Source organism: Pantherophis guttatus, chromosome 4 (genome assembly GCF_059756535.1).
Source record: "Pantherophis guttatus breed Tessera chromosome 4, ASM5975653v1, whole genome shotgun sequence".
NCBI lineage: Eukaryota > Metazoa > Chordata > Lepidosauria > Squamata > Colubridae > Pantherophis > Pantherophis guttatus.
Genome location: NC_142066.1, coordinates 37,335,652 through 37,352,248, shown reverse-complemented (window position 1 = coordinate 37,352,248; position 16,597 = coordinate 37,335,652). Strand labels below are relative to the sequence as shown.

The 16,597-nt window shown below is 33.3% G+C and overlaps 2 protein-coding genes, 1 long non-coding RNA gene and 1 pseudogene across 3 annotated transcripts; 3 read left to right on the top strand and 1 right to left on the bottom strand.

The window, feature by feature from the left end:
- The first annotated feature begins 4,488 nt into the window (after positions 1-4,488).
- LOC117669015 (olfactory receptor 14A16-like) lies at positions 4,489-9,635 on the top strand. The gene is made up of 2 exons (XM_087891957.1): positions 4,489-7,640; positions 9,109-9,635. Exon 1 carries the CDS (start codon positions 4,710-4,712, stop codon positions 5,751-5,753), a length of 1,044 nt encoding a protein of 347 aa, XP_087748083.1. The 5' UTR covers positions 4,489-4,709; the 3' UTR covers positions 5,754-7,640; positions 9,109-9,635.
- LOC148114021 (uncharacterized) lies at positions 6,396-10,757 on the bottom strand. Its single transcript, XR_015733723.1, has 3 exons — positions 10,661-10,757; positions 10,311-10,361; positions 6,396-6,508 (listed from the first exon to the last, which is right to left on the bottom strand). It is a non-coding gene; the product is annotated as an uncharacterized LOC148114021 (long non-coding RNA).
- LOC117669016 (olfactory receptor 14A16-like) lies at positions 9,125-10,042 on the top strand (annotated as a pseudogene).
- A 3,403-nt stretch (positions 10,758-14,160) lies between the features above and the next one.
- On the top strand, positions 14,161-15,137 carry LOC117668755 (olfactory receptor 14A16-like). The gene has a single exon (XM_034422816.2). The coding sequence runs from the start codon at positions 14,178-14,180 to the stop codon at positions 15,135-15,137; it is 960 nt and encodes a 319-aa protein (XP_034278707.1). The 5' UTR covers positions 14,161-14,177.
- The last annotated feature ends 1,460 nt before the right edge of the window (positions 15,138-16,597 follow it).

Here is a 16,597-nt window from a genome sequence, read left to right as displayed (position 1 = left end):
CTGCTGAACTAGTCAGCTGCAGTACTGCACTCTAACCACTGCTCCACCTTGGCTCATAAGATAAAAATGCCTCTACATTAAAACATGAGTAAATTAAAACCAAAACTAAAATTAAGGATACATGAGGAGGGCAGAGAATGAATGGGGGAGGTGGGATCTGTTGTTACTCAATCTTCCACCTCCACTGAGCTGTACTTCCATTGGGGCTCCAGGCCAACTGGTTAAATTAAGAAATTAAGAAGTAAATCAACCTTGAATTCTTGATATTCAGAAAGAGGCCCAGGAGGTATCCCCCTTAAACCTTCACAGGGTTTATTTTACAGTTATATAAATTGCACTTTAATCTGGAAGATTCCTATCTATGGAAAAATAAAAATAAAGAAACTACTCTGAACAATTTATCCTATCATTCCTGGTTCTTTTCAACTGATACCAACTTTTTTTAGTGAAAATACAAACATAAAATTCAATATCCTTTTGAACTACAGTAAATTAAATCATGACATATAATATTTCTATAATCCATACACAAACCTAGTCATCAAAATTAAATTTTCATTTCTTTCTGTTTCATACAAAAGTCCAAGAGTAATATCTAAGATGAAGCCATGAAACTAGACAAACTTTTTTCTCTAATCATTTCTTAGTTGTTGTTAGTTACATTTATTTCACTACAATTGCTTATACCATATTGACCCAACAATTACAATTGTTTTTAACAATTAATACAAGCTTGGAAAGTGCTGAAATGTCATGAAACTATTTTTTTACATTTACTTTAATTGAAGCTGATTATAAGTATGTATTATGTATGTATGTATGTATGTATGTATGTATGTATGTATATATGTATCAGTGGTGAAATCTAAAATTTGTTACTACCAGTTCTGTGGGTGTGGCTTGGTGGGGGGGGGTAATGTGACTGGGTGGGCATGGCCAATTATTTTTTTTTTACTTTTAAAACCATTTTTTCTTTTACAATGGAGAGGTTGTAAAAAAATGCTTTCAAAAGGCTCTGACGATCCAAGCTGAGTTGCCTGATCGGCAGAGGGTTTTTAAACCCTCTGACAATCAGACAACTCAACTGGGATCGTCAGAGTTTGGATCGTCAGAAGCATTTAAAAGAAAAAAAAATTTTTTCTTTTAAATGGCTCTGACAATCCCAGGTGAGTTGCCTGATTGGCAGAGGGTTTTTTGAAAAACTCTCTGCCGATCAGGCAACTCAGCTTGGATCGTCAGAGCCATTTAAAAGAAAAAAAGCCTCTGATGATCGCGCAACTCAGCTGGGCATGGAGGGGACAGGGATTTTTGCTACCGGTTCTCTGAACTACCCACCTCCATTACTACTGGATCGGGCGATCTGGTCCAAACTGGGAGCATTTCACCCCTGGTATGTATGCATGCATGAAAGTGTGATTCTTTCCTACCTATGTCAGAAGTCAAAACAGAGTGCAAGGAAAGAGCCAGGTTGGTCTGCTGTCAAGAGTTCCTGTTGCGCTTTTCTGGACTTCCACTCTTAGGTAGCAAAACAAATAATTAAGCTAAAAAAGTCTGGCCAAGGGGACTATTCTTGACTCCCTGGGAGAGTGTTTTTGTAATTCAGCACCTACATAGATGAAAGTTGTTGTTTTTTTCAAAGCTGTTCAATTTGTTCTCCTTTATATTGTATAAGGGGAGAAATATTCAATTCTGTCATGACAAGATAATTGCTTGGAATATCTAAAAGTTTTCATCAAGTGCTGAGACAATTTGGTGACTAAAACTAAGACAAGTCAAATGTTCTGTCTCATCCTCCCACATCATCACCAGTTTAACAGGATTCTTGCAAGGGGAGCTGGTTTACCTGATCCACTAGAAGACCTCCAAGGTCCCTTCCAACTCTGTTATTCCTTTATAAATACATTCCTGCAATATAATCAGTACCAAACAGCATGGTAAAGTTTCACAAAAATTCTGCCAAAATAACACTTGATTCTGATATTTTCTCCCAAGACAGAAAGAAACTCTGATGCGCTTTCAAGATTCTGCTGCTGTAACATTTCTGAAATTCCTGTGTCATTAATTGTAATCATGGTCTAACTTGGAAAAATAATACTTTTTTAGCACAATAATGGAAAATGTAGTATGGAATCCTTAAGGTAAAATTAGTGTCTTGTTGTTTGGGGACATGAATTATCCTGGATTTTGATATTCAGATAATGGTGGGTGGGTGGCTGAGATTATACATTATTTAAAAGAAAGATTACATGATTTATAAATATGCATGGATCTGAAAATAAATGTACAAGGCCAAATTAATTGAGTTTAGAGAAAAAGGAGAATAAACAATAAAATATGAAAATGATGAAAATCAGAGAAAATTGATTAATGTGTGTATCATGGCAGAAGGATTATCAGAAAAAAGGGAAAAGGATGAAATAATTTTGAACAATGCAAAAGTTAGCAGAAAGGTTCTGAGCAGTATATCATTTACTGAAAGCAGTGGATATTTATTTAATGACACAAAAATGGCAGTTTAAAAGAGCATTGTTCTTTACTAAGGGATATATTTTCTTTATTACAATGTCTATTCTTTTGGGAATATGATATTTGTTGTGTTCCCCAAGGAGTGACTTGTAAAACACAACAGACCACAGAGATGATGCAATTTTAACTTTGTGTCAAAGGTATCCTAGGTAAAAGTCCATTTATTCTCAGGGAGGTTGGCAGAATCTTCTTGGAAGCAAAATAAGCAGAAGTAAGTACCATAGAATATTCACTAATTCATTCTAGTACTAAGATCTTCTTCAGTTATGAAATGAGAGACATTTAATAAATGTTGGATAATTTGCAGTTGATATGTATAGTAAAAAAAAAAGATACCGATATGGTTGGTTTAATATTGCTGGATTATTATATATTAAATAAATATGTCCAGAAATATAATTATTGTAAATTATATCATGATGCATTTTTTCTTACAGTACTTGTGATATTTCTAATTATAAGTAATTATTTATAAAAAAAACTTGAGTAGGTTAGATAGAACACATTATCATCACAAATTAAAGCAGAAATGACCAGATAATTGGTTTTGTTAAAAGAATTGAGGAAAGACACCTGAAGGCACAATATCTTTATTTTCAAAAATTCTTTTATTTTCCATGTTTTAATACACTCTTACACACAGAACAAATTGGCAGTTATTGCTTTTTCCTTTGTACATGTGGATAAAAATGCCAAATTCAATCTAAACAACTTGATAACGTGAATGAACCATAAACATAGTAACTCCGCTTTTTTATTATATGTAAGATTCTCTTTGGTTACACAGACTATGATGAAATTTAATAAGTAAGTGAACATCACAATAATAATGCCTGATGTAGTGTCAGTGCAACAATTAAATTTTTTGTTGGTAGAAATTTGGAAGAAATATTTTTAAGGATTTTATCAGATTATTTTAAAGTAGTTTATTGCACCTGATTCTAAGTGGAGTTCTAAACTGGCAGGATATACTGCTGAATATATAAAAATAAGAATAGGGTTAAGAATAATTATAATTATTTTATATATTCTTATAAAAATAAGAATAGCTTCAAGAGGATTATGTTGAGAAACATCTGGTCATATCAGAATAGTTAATCTCACATAAAACCAAAATAACTCAATCAAGTAATTATAATTGCTTGTCTATAATCCTATATCCATTTATCTATACTGACAATACAAACTGTGTTTGGACCTCCAAACTGGGATCAAATGCTACAGGATAGAGTTAGAAGGATTTTACCTATATTCAGAAACATTGTATAACACTGTAACACAGAGACTGAGGACTCTGTCCTGACTCTATCCTGAATTTACATTGAGGGCTATAACACTTAGCTTTTAACAGAAGCTAAAAATTGCTATGAAGGCTCCATTATTCTAAATGAAATTAAGTAACTCTTTATCTTCTTTATTTCTTCAGATGAATACATATCAAGTAATCATTTTCTTCTTTACAGGTAATCCTTGATTTACAACAGTTTATTTAGTGACTGTTTGAAGTTACAACAGGATTGAAAAAAAAATGATTTATGATTGTTTTCACATCTATAACCATTGAAGCATCCTCATGGTCACATGATTTACATTTGGATGCTTAGCAAATGACTCATTTTTTTTTTGAGAGTTTGCAGTGTCCCAGGGTCATGTGATCATCTTTTGTGGCTTTCTGACGAGCAAAGTCAATGGGGAAGCTGGATTCATTTAACGACCATGTTACTAACTTAACTAAAGTGATTCAGTTAATAACTGTGGCACAAAAAATCATAGAATGGGGCAAAATTCACTTAACAATTGTTTCACTTAGACACAAAAATTTGGGACTCAATTGTGGTCATAAATCAAGGACTATCTATATTCAAATACATTAATTAATGTGGATATATGCTTTCTTCTTTTGGGTGATTTATAGTTCATGGTTCTCTCCCAGTCAATTACTTATCAAATATGTTAATGTTCCAAAACTCTTGTGAAGGGTGCTTTGATTTAAAAAAAAAAAAACATTTACAAGGGTTTTTTTTACAAAGTTCTTTAATACCATATTCTGAATTTCTAAAAGAAAAAATAAAAAATAAAATAAACAAACACAATATTTTATGAATAAGGTTAATGTCTACTTAACATCTCAATCATAGAAATCTCTTTTATATGTTACTATAAGTAATAATACTTTTGCATATATGGATATGAAAAATGTATTTAGCAAGATCATTGTCCAAGATCTGGTATCTCTATTGATCTCTAATCATACTTTGTTTTTATCCAGCATAATAGAAATAAAAAGAATGGACAATCAATCCAGTGTGACCGAATTCCTTCTGATGGGATTTTCTGATGATCATGATGTACAACTTCTACTTTTTTTCTTACTTTTCTTCATTTATTTGATAGCTTTGATTGGGAATTTACTAATTGCTTTTGTTGTGATTCTGAATCATCACCTGCACACCCCCATGTATTTCTTTTTGGTTAACCTATCCTTGACTGATATTTGTTATATCACAACCACTATCCCCAAATCAATGGCAGTTTCATTGACAGATAACAAAACAATTACTTTTCCTGGATGTATGGCTCAAGTTTTCTTAATTATTGCTTGTATAGGTTCTGAGGTTGCCTTGCTCACCATCATGGCTTATGATCGTTATGTAGCTATCTGCCATCCTCTGCGATATAGCCTTATTTTGAACCGGGGTGCATGTAGCCAAATGGCACTTGCTTCCTGGATTAGTTCCTTCGTCCATGCTTCATTGCAAACCACCATAACGTTTCAATTAAATTTCTGTGGGTTGAATATCATTGGACAATTTTTTTGTGATGTTCCTCAGTTACAAAAAATTTCTTGTACTGATACAAAATTTAATCAAATTTTCATGTGGATATCTGGATTCATTGTGTGTATATTCTGTACAGGTTTTGTTTTTGCTTCTTATGGTTACATCTTCTCAGTTATTCTAAAAATTCCATCCAGTCAAGGAAGATATAAAACTTTTTCAACTTGCAGTCCACACTTGACTGTCTTTTCCTTATTTATCATCACATCTATGTTTTCATACTTGAGGCCACAAACTCTTTCTTCTCCCACGATGGACTTACTATCTGCGGTTTTGTATGCGGTGTTGCCTCCAGTTCTGAATCCCATCATTTATAGCTTCCGAAATAAGGATATGCAAGAATCTCTGAGAAAAACAGCACCAATAATTAAAAGAAATTTCTTAGCCTAAGAGACTACTTTTCAATGTGAGACACATTGCATTAAATTTTTTGGATATAGTATAAATGATTCCACATTTTTTTCTCCTGTACTATAACTGTACACTTACTGTTACTGAATGTATGGAACATTTCACAGCATGGCCTTCTGTTTTTGCTTGTTGTATATGATTACCTGCTTCAACCACTGCATCAAACTGTTTCTCACAGAAATATATAATCATCCACTCCCAAGCACACACCTAAATTTATATCCTACACTAATTGTTTGTTAAGTAAGTCTTTTCTGAAGTCTGGTATAGTTATTTCAAAAAGTTTGCAACTGGAGACATGAAAACAGAGCTATTTTGTATGTAAATGATGCAATGCTGTTGGCTGAGAACATGGATTATTTGAGGAGGATATTTGATATTATATAGGTTGCAACATAGATCTGAATTTTATTAAATATCAAACTGGCTCTTTTTCAAAAGAAAAATGCTGTGACAAGTTGATTAATGGAAACACAATTGGAAAGTTTTTTCGTAACATTCTTCAGTTACAAAAAATATTGCACTGTTCCAAAAAGTATCACCAAGTTCTTGTCTAGGTCAATGGATACACTTTTATTCATTTTGTACTGGATTCATTTTTGCTTCTTCTGCAATCTTGCCTACTGTGTGCAAGATTCTACCTGTTGAAGGCAGGTATAGAACTTTTTCAACTTATAGTCCTCATTTGGCTGTCTTCTTTGTATTTATCATCACAGCTATGGTTATCCAAAGCACTATAAGAGAAATAACATCAACAGTTAAAAGTAAATCCTTAGCCTGACTGATCCATTACATGATGTTCAAACATTCTTTCCAAATACAAATAAAGCTACCATCATGCTCTGAAAATTAGGTCACTTTTAGCCACATTAAATCTATGAATAAGGGGTACACAAGAACTTTTCAACTGGATTATGGACTGGAGTTGAACCTTAACTGCAGCACCTCATGTTTCATATGAACCAAGACACTGACATGTGGTTGTGTTTATAGAGATGGCACCTTCCCCCAATGGATATGAAAAATATAGCCAGAAACGTTTTGTTTAGATGTTTATCCATTCTATTTTATAGTCACCTAACTCAACCAAGTAACTCTGGGCAACTTACCATTCCATGAAAAGCAATATACTTTTGTATTTCCAGATGTGTGCCTTCACTGACCTGAAGTTAATACTTAAAACTGAAAAATTAAAAAGGAACAACAACTTGAAAGAAATATTAATAATAAGTATTGTTCATGTTACTATAGTAAATGCTTTAAGATATTTAAATCATAAGTGTCTATGTACATATATGAATACTTGAAGTCTATTCCAAATGAGTCATTTCTGCGCTTGAACATGTATGATCTATTGATGTTGGGTAAAAGACTAAGGGATCACAGATTTCCTCAGCAAAGCTGAAATAATTATTGTAGGGCTTCCTCCTGAGATTTGTAGCTTGGGCAGAGATAATTTCCCACAGACAGAAACTCCTGCCCGTATACAGTTTTCAGCTTGTTAATGTCTACCTCCTTGCTAAGATTTAGTTGCTCTAATTTTCTCAGATTGATCATAATTACTTTGTATCAACAACTAAGTGTGTTGTGCAACTGAGAAAGCAAGTGGGATTCCATAATACAACTCCTGAAACCAGTGGGAATAACAATGCTTCTTCATGGAATTGTGATGGTCCTTAAGAAATGACTCTCTAAACTACTGCAAAAAACAACAATGATGAAATATTTTTGGCTCTTTCTGTAAGATTACAGTCAAAATGGATGGTTCACTGATCTTCCAGGAAAACAAAAGCAAATACAACTTCACCTTTTCGTTCTGAAAATAATATTGAGCTGAATGTAATTTTTTTGCAGTCTATGTAACAAGTAAGTGTAAAAACACCTATATTTTAATTATGAATACTTTGTAAGCCATGTATTGTCTTCTTGGAATAAGAGGAAGCTTCAATGTGTTGGTGTTATTATTATGTTTATACTGTTATATATTGAAATAGTGCTGCATGATAGGAGGTGGGCAACTTCTATCTCTATTGTCTTATATAGAGAATTATAATGGTAGAATAAAGGCCAAATACATTATTATTTTAGTACTAGCATTGGTATTAAGTTCATTTCACACTTCTTCTTATAAGATAATACCTCAAAAAATTTAAAAATGTATCCATCTACCTCTTACCTACACACCCACCTCATGGGAGAAAAGGGATAATAGAAAAATGACTTTGGAAGCAAAAACAATTTATCCAATGTTCAGAGTAAGCCCAAGTAAAGTGATAGGCCTTCAGTAGGGCTCCTTAAGATTTAGCACTATGGATCTAATATATTTCAGGGGAGAGAAGCTTTGAGATTGAGCAATTGCAAGATAGGTAGCTTAATGTGCTTAATATGCTTACAATAGGGTTTCCTTAGATGATTTCAGCAATTAGTGAAATCTTTCAGAAAACTTCATCCCAAATTATGTGGACAATCATCTAACTGTAACCATTAGTTTACAATCCTAAAGAATCTAAGGGGCTGGGGTCAAGCAATTTCTGCCTCCTTCTGATGATTATGCCTCTCTATCATGATTGCTATGCTGGAATTGTAATAGAATCAGGATTTTGTAACTTTCATTCAGATCATCTTAAAAAGGAGTTATCAAATCATTCAATTCATTGACCCTTTCTTGAAGTTTCTGGTTGCTTATTGACCGCAAATATTTATTATATTAAAACAATTTAATGAACAGTACTTTAATTAATATTACTTATTAACAGAGATTGATATTGACCAGTTTGGGGAAACCTGTATTAACTACTGTATGAACACATTTCTGGTAATATCATATATGAAGGAGATAGTTAAAACTGGAAGTATAGTAGGCTGTAAGTGATAAATTAAAACTTTTCTTTCTGGCCACAGAGAAAATTACTTACATGTACTTTAAAAAACAGATCTGCCATCTCAGTACTTAAATAATTTCTACTATTTCCAGCAGGTTAGATTGTGATTCATAGAACCATTGTTAAAATAATAGATATATCAGTTACATATTTTTTCCATGGATAGCTATAAGATTGAATGAGCCAGGGTCCAAAAAGATCCAGATTACCTATTTCAATATATCATTTTTCCCCACTTACAATTAGGAATATTGTAAGTGAGAAGAATTGTTTTTAATCTATTGCAGTAGATCAGTGAATTTTATGAAAGTTCATTAGATTTGCTAGCTGTGGGACATACACACTATTGACATTCCAATATAGTTACATGAGGAATTTATAAACAGTTGGGGAAAATGTTATGAAATTTATATTCTTCACAAATTGATTAATAATTTAATTATTTTCCACAGGATTCAAATAGATGAAATGGACAACCAGTCTACAGTGAGAGAGTTTGTTCTGATGGGATTTTCTGATGACCCAGATTTGCAAATGTTGCATTCCGTGATGTTCCTTATTGTTTATATAACAGCTTTTACAGGGAATTGTCTCATAACAGCAATGGCAACTGACCACCACCTTCATAGTCCAATGTACTTCTTTTTGGTCAACCTCTCCCTTTTAGATATTTGTTCCATCTCCACAACAGTTCCAAAATCCATAGCTGTTTCATTGACAAACAACAAAGCAATTTCCTTTGCTAGATGTGTTACTCAGACCTTTTTGATGGTTATATTTGTTGGTGGTGAACTTGCTTTATTAACTATCATGGCTTATGACCATTATATAGCCATCTGCCGTCCTCTGCAATATAGGCTGATCATGAATTGGAACGCCTGCATTCAAATGGTAGCAATCTCCTTCATATGCAATCTGATCAATGGGGTCTTACAAACCAGTATAACTTTTAGATTAAACTTTTGTGCGTCAAACATGATTGGCCAGCATTTCTGTGACATTCCTTAACTACAAAAGTTTTCTTGCACAGATACAAAAATCAACCAAATTTTGATACTTGTTCTTGGGTTCTTTTTGGCTTCCTTTATTTTTACATTCATCTTGGCTTCTTATACTCACATATTTTTGTCTGTGATGAAAATTCCATCAGTTCAAAGCAGGTATAAAGTTTTTTCTACCTGCACTCCCCACTTAACTGTTTTTTCTTTATTTATGACTACTGCAGTATTTTCCTATGTGAGGCCCAAATCCCTCTCTACTCCTTCTGTGGACTTGCTTTCTGCTGTTTTGTACACAACACTGCCACCAGTTTTGAATCCTATTATTTATCGCTTCAGGAACAAGGACCTACAAAAGGCCCTCAAGAAAATACTGAAAAAAAATTAAGGAATTCATGATATGATTACAAAAATTGAATTCTTTTAAAAATGCTAATTGTGGTATAACTTTGATGTGATTTAGCATTTGCAGATTTATTTCTTTGTATTCATTTTTCATATTTATTGATCAACATAATGAATGAGACCCCTTGAAACAGACTACATTTACTGACTAGTGTGTGCCTATTTTTACATCCTTGTTTACTTATATCAATGCCCAATGCCCCCATTGGGATTAAATAATCCCAATATTTAAAAAAGGAGATTGCACAAACCTTCTAACTTGTTGATGTTAGGGAGTTTGTAGTAGAAGACGAAGCAGGTTTCTGAAAGAAATATAGTAGTAGTACAGATCAGTGTTTCACTTTGCAACATCTGATTCACAAATCATCTTCAGTGCTATGTGGAGATATTTGTAGAATTTCTGACAATCAAATCAATCTGTGAGCAGTTACACCAGAGTTTCCTGGATAACAATCTTAACAAGTTAGCTTTTAAGATGTTGACCACCACATAGGTTCAGGCAATGATAAATTCCTCACTGCATGAATGGATGTCTCTAGGATCTTTTAAAAAGGCTCTTGGGTACCCACTCCTTAAAAAAAATCCTAAATTGTCCACCTACCTGGACAACTTTTGTTCATTTCCCATCTCTCCCTTTTAGGGAAGGTAGTAGAAAAGTTTATTGAATGGCAGCTTCAGAGGGTCTTGCATGAATGGACTTCTTTTGAGGCCTGGTTGTGAGACAGAGACAATGTTAGCCAATGATCTGTGGTATGAGTAGGAAGGGGGTAGTACCTCCATTCTTGCTCTCCTTGACTTCTCAGTGGCCTTCAGTATCATCAATCATGGTATCCTTTTGGGTGGCTATGGCAACTGGGACTGGACAGCAAAGTTTTGTGCTGGTTTGTCTCCTTTCTCAATGGCCAGTCCGAACTGGTATTGATAGGATTGAAAGTCCAGCCCACAAATGCTCCTTTGTGGCATGTCACAGAGCTCAGTACACTGCCCATTCCTTTTCAACATCTACATGGAGCTGCTGGGTGAAATCATCTGCCATCATGGGTTGAGGTATCATCAGTATCCTGATGATACCCAACTTTATATTTCTATTCTAGGTGAACTAAGTGGTGCTGTTGCTGCTGGAGGATGAGATAGCAACATCTGGCTCAAAATGTGACTGTGTAGACAATACTGGGGGTAATACTATGATAGCCCATATAACATCTTTGTTAGGTGAGTTGTATTACTGCCAGTTTGCTTCTGGGTCCAATTCAAGCTATTAGTAACTACATATAGACCTCTTTATTGCATGGTTATGGCTATCTGAGGAACTCCTCTTGTGCCAGCAGAAACAGCAGACCCTATTGGGTCAAGGAACTTCAGCTGTTGTGGTCTAGGAGATGAATGTTTTCTGCTGTGGTGTCTGCCCTTTGTAACCCTGCAAAGTGACTTCTTGACAAAGTAACAACCTTATGGCCTTCCTTAAGTAACTTAAAACCTGCTGATTTACCTGGGACCCAGACAGGGACATGCCATAATGGAGTTGGTTACTGGATTAGAATATTCCACCTGCACTCTATTGTATACTCCCCACTATTGTAGCTATTTCCTTATTATTTTTATTATATTGTCTTACTATTTAAAACTTTTATAATATTGTTTTTATCAGATTTGAAGTCACAGGTCAGCAAGATGGGCAGCAAATAAATGTATTTTTAAAAAATAAAATAAATAAAGTAAAGTAAAATAAAGTAAAATAAAATAAAATAGAATAAAATAATAAAATGAAATAAAATAAAATAATGAAATGAAATGAAATGAAATAAAATAAAATAATAAAATAAAATAAAATAAAATAAAATAAAATAAAATAAAATAAAATAAAATAAAATAAAATAAAATAAAATAAAATAAAATAAAATAAAATATTGGGGTGATTTTAGTAACAGTTGTACCACTATGTCACATCAATCTGCTGTCAGATCTTTCTGGGCACCCTTATCTAGTAGGGAGAAGGCCACCTCAAATACTACTATAATACTATACTATACTGATTCCCTTCACAGATTTCAGTTGTCTCCAATAGATGTGCAGGTATACCCATTTTATTGAAGCAAAATTGCCCCACCTTGATGCTTTGATTCAAGGTGTTCAAGCAGAGAAGTTCACTGTTTTCCAGAACTCTCAGATGGAATGATGCATTAGTTTTGGAAACATTAGTAACGCTTGGGTGAGACTTGAAGATGAGAAAGATCCAAGTGAGGGCATTTCTTGCTTGACTATTATTCTCAGTGGTGGGATTCAATTTTTTTACTACCGGTTCTGTGGGTATGGCTTGGTGGGCGTGGCTTGGTGGGCATGGCAGGGGAAGGATACTGTAAAATCTCCATTCCCTCCCCACTCCAGCGGAAGATTACTGAGAAATCCCCATTTCCTCCCCATCATCTGGGACTCGGGAGGCAGAGAATAGATGGGGGCAGGGCCAGTCAGAGGTGGTATTTACCAGCTTTCCAAACTACTCAAAATTTCTGCTACCGATTCTCCAGAACTGGTCAGAACCTACTGAAATTCATCTCTGATCCACATGCAGACACATATATTTCCCCAATTTCTGTCATCTACAAATACATTTCACAACTGATATTTACATATCCCATATGGAAATTTAAAGTTGATGTACTATAATTGCACACACACATATAATTTCTATATCACTTTACTTGTGAAGTATTAAAGAGAATTCTAACATGCATTCTTCTGCCAATTTGAATCCCATTTGAAGATTAAAAATTAGAGGTTATCACAGCAGAGAAAGGAGTGATTTAAAAGATGATTAACTAAATTACATATTTGTTAGTAAAACTCTTGATAATATTGTGAAACAAAAGCCTCCAAGGAGTAATTCCTTGCAGAATCACAGATAATAATTATCTTTTTTTAAAAATGCTATTTGGTTTAATAAGGGTCATATTTAATCACAGCAATGCACTGTCTTCTAAAGAAAATTTAAGTGAGTACAAACCTCTGCATTTGTTTTGAAGAAAAGTAAGAATGGCTAGGATGCTCAAGAAATGAATCAGTTCTAAAGAAAGTGGGGCATTGTGCTAAATCTTATTTTTGAAATTGCTGTTTTTACTAAAATGGCTATATTTTAAAATTAAAATATTTTCTAGAGAGAAAAATGTAATTGTAAAGATGGGAAACTCAAACTTTGTAAGTAAAGATTTGTTTCATATTTCAAAATGCTGATGAGCTTTATAGAAATACTACAAAATATAAGGATGAATCTTATCTATTTCATTAAGAATTTCATTCAATTAGCTAATATTCTGAAGAGAAAAGAATTCCATCTGATTCCAAGGAAATTTATGATTTCTAGCATGCTAAATAAATAAATAAAGTTCTCAGAAGAGACTGATCTGTAATCAATGTGATGTGAAATCCAGTATAATCAAACACTTTTTAAATGTGGTATTTACTTTTCGGATAGGAGAACACAGGACACAATCTAAAAGTATATTCTTCCCTTCCATGTATCTGGCTTTGAAGTAAACTATAAACAATTCTAAGATAGTCAGAAGTTTATGTAATTAATATAAAACCTCTGCTGATCTAATAAATTAATTATTCTTATTTATCCTCTCTTCCCCAGTTATTATTGTTTTCTATGCATTTCTGGAATACTTCAGAATTCTATGTATTAGTTTCAAAGTTTTGAAGGAGATCCATAAATTTATATGTCACAAATTCTACACCTTTCCTAAGCAACAAGAACATCCAGTTATTATATTTTAGACAAAGGCAGAGAGGGCAGGGAGGGCTGGTTTTGTTTTTGTTTTGTTTTTTTGGTTACAAATAAGAATACCAACATTTTGGAAGCTTGATTTTCAAATGCTATACATTTGGTTTTATATTATCTGACTCATTGCACTGAATTCCTATTTTGTATCTGAATAATACTGAAAAAAAGTTGTTAGCCTAGAGTATGGCAACTGTTTGTATCTGAGTCTTTGACAATGTGAGTGGGATATTTGGAATGTATAATCTTGCAAGGGGATGGGAGGGATATTGCTAAAGGTATGTTCCTCATCTTTCATGTTCTTGTAACTTTTTTTTTTTTGTAGGATAAAATAAGTAGAATGACCAACCACACTTCTGTGAGATATTTTGTTCTGATGGGATTTTCAGATGACTGGAATTTGCAAATTTTACACACTGTGATATTTCTCTTTGTTTACTTAATCACTTTAATGGGGAATTGTCTCATTATAATGGCAGTGGCATTTGATCACCATCTCCACAGTCCAATGTATTTCTTTTTGGCGAACCTTTCCTTTGTAGATATTTGTTCTATCTCTACCACACTTCCCAAATCGATAGCTGTATCTCTGACAGACAACAAGGGAATTTCTTTTGGCGGATGTGTCACACAGGTCTTTTTCATGGTTACATTTGTCGGTAGTGAGCTGGCTTTGTTAACTATTATGGCTTATGACCGTTACGTGGCCATCTGCAACCCTCTGCAGTATAAGATGATCATGAACTGGAATGCCTGTATTCAAATGGCAGTTGCCAGCTGGACTTGCAACCTGATCCATGCAGTGCTGGAAACAGGGATCACCTTTAGATTAAACTTCTGTGACTCTAATATGATTGGCCAATATTTCTGTGACATTCCTCAGTTACAAAAGATTTCTTGCACTGATACAAAAGTCAATCAAATTCTGATACTTGTACTTGGGTTCTTTTTTGACTCTTTTTGTTTTGCACTCATCTTTGCTTCTTATGGTTACATTTTCTCCACCATAATTAAAATGCCATTGGTCCAAAGCCGACATAAAGTTTTTTCAACTTGCACTCCTCACCTGACTGTTTTTTCTGTATTCATAATCACAGCTGTGTTTTCATACATGAGGCCAAAATCACTTTCATCTTCTATAGTGGATTTATTGTCTGCTGTTTTTTATACCATTTTGCCTCCAATTTTGAATCCCATCATTTATAGCCTCAGAAATAAAGACATCCAAAATGCTGTCTTGAAACTACTGCAAAATGTCATATACAGTATAGATTGTTGGCAAAGTATCAACTTTTTATAAAGATTAAACATATCCTCTGGATTATCTTGTCCTGCAATGCAAGAGGTTCCCTTCCTTAATATTCTCCTAGAAGGCTTTAAACACCTGACAAGTTTTCCAGTTTTGGAGTAGAGTGATTGTGGAGCTCTTATCGAAATACTTTGTATATGACATGAAGTTTCTTTTTGTCTGATAATGCACTTTTGTTCTTGTTCACTTGTTTAATGTTTCTTATTCTTTTGTAATATAAGCCATTCTGGGTCATTTTGGAGTTGGATATATTTAAATATTTTGAAATAAACAAATTGTATCTATACAGATGTGGTAGGACTTAATGAATCAAGTATCATTCGAATTAACACATTTCACATGTATCAAGATAAAAAGGATTTTATTATGCAGAACTATTTTACCAAGTTAAATGCGATTATTGGTTACTATTTTAAATAGTGTTTTTTTAAGAAAAAATATTTTAGATATATTACCTTACATAAATTGTACATTTCCTTGACAATTTTCTTCTCATTTACTACTTGATTAGTTTTAAATGCTGAAGTCCAGATCAAGTTAATTGTTTTGCTTCGCCATTGACAAACTTTGTTTCTGAATAGCATTCTAGGCTAAATATAATTTTAGTATATTTAGCCTGAATAGCCTGCAACTAATAAATATATTTTTAAAGAAAAGTGTTTGACATATTTGATTTGAATTTCATATGGAAAATTCTTTTTTTTTTTATCAAATTAAACATAACATAAGTTAGAGAAAAAAATCATAAAGTTTTTTCAAATTATTATAAAATATAGCTTTATAGAACATCATTTGGAATAGTATCAGTTCCTTTTGCTTTATCCAATATATACTTTGGTAAATAAAGAACACACTGAGATATGTATACTGAAGTGTCTTCAGACCATACTGATTTCCTTGGTTAGCACCGAGGAAATCAGAATCAAACACGGATGAACAGGGGAAATCTTTACTTTTATTTTTAGACAATGGTCATTATTCAGAGGAAAAAAAAATACTTATATAATAGTATATTTATGGAGTATTTGAGTTCAGAATGCTTGCTGGGGACTAGGCAGATAAATTGCAGAGATTTGATGAAAGACAATTGACTACACAACATTGTGATATTTCAGGATGTCCATCTTGATTAAGATAAGCATTGTCAAATTGAGTAAGAGTTGTAAATGGCAATACTCAAGATTGGATTTAAAGGCAATATTTAGGATTCCCAGCACAGCTCATTTAAAGGTTGAAATAATAGTGAGATGTATTGACTTGAAGGAAATAAACTATCCCTACAGACATTTAGACAGAAATATGAATTGTTGTCTTGATCATCTCCTAAATTGGAAATTATAGCATATTTGGAGGAATTCATGGTTAACTCTGCTTTAGCGATCTATAGAAATCAGGCAATCTTTCAACAATGAAAAAAAATGAAGCTAATGGAATTTGTATTTCCTTATGTA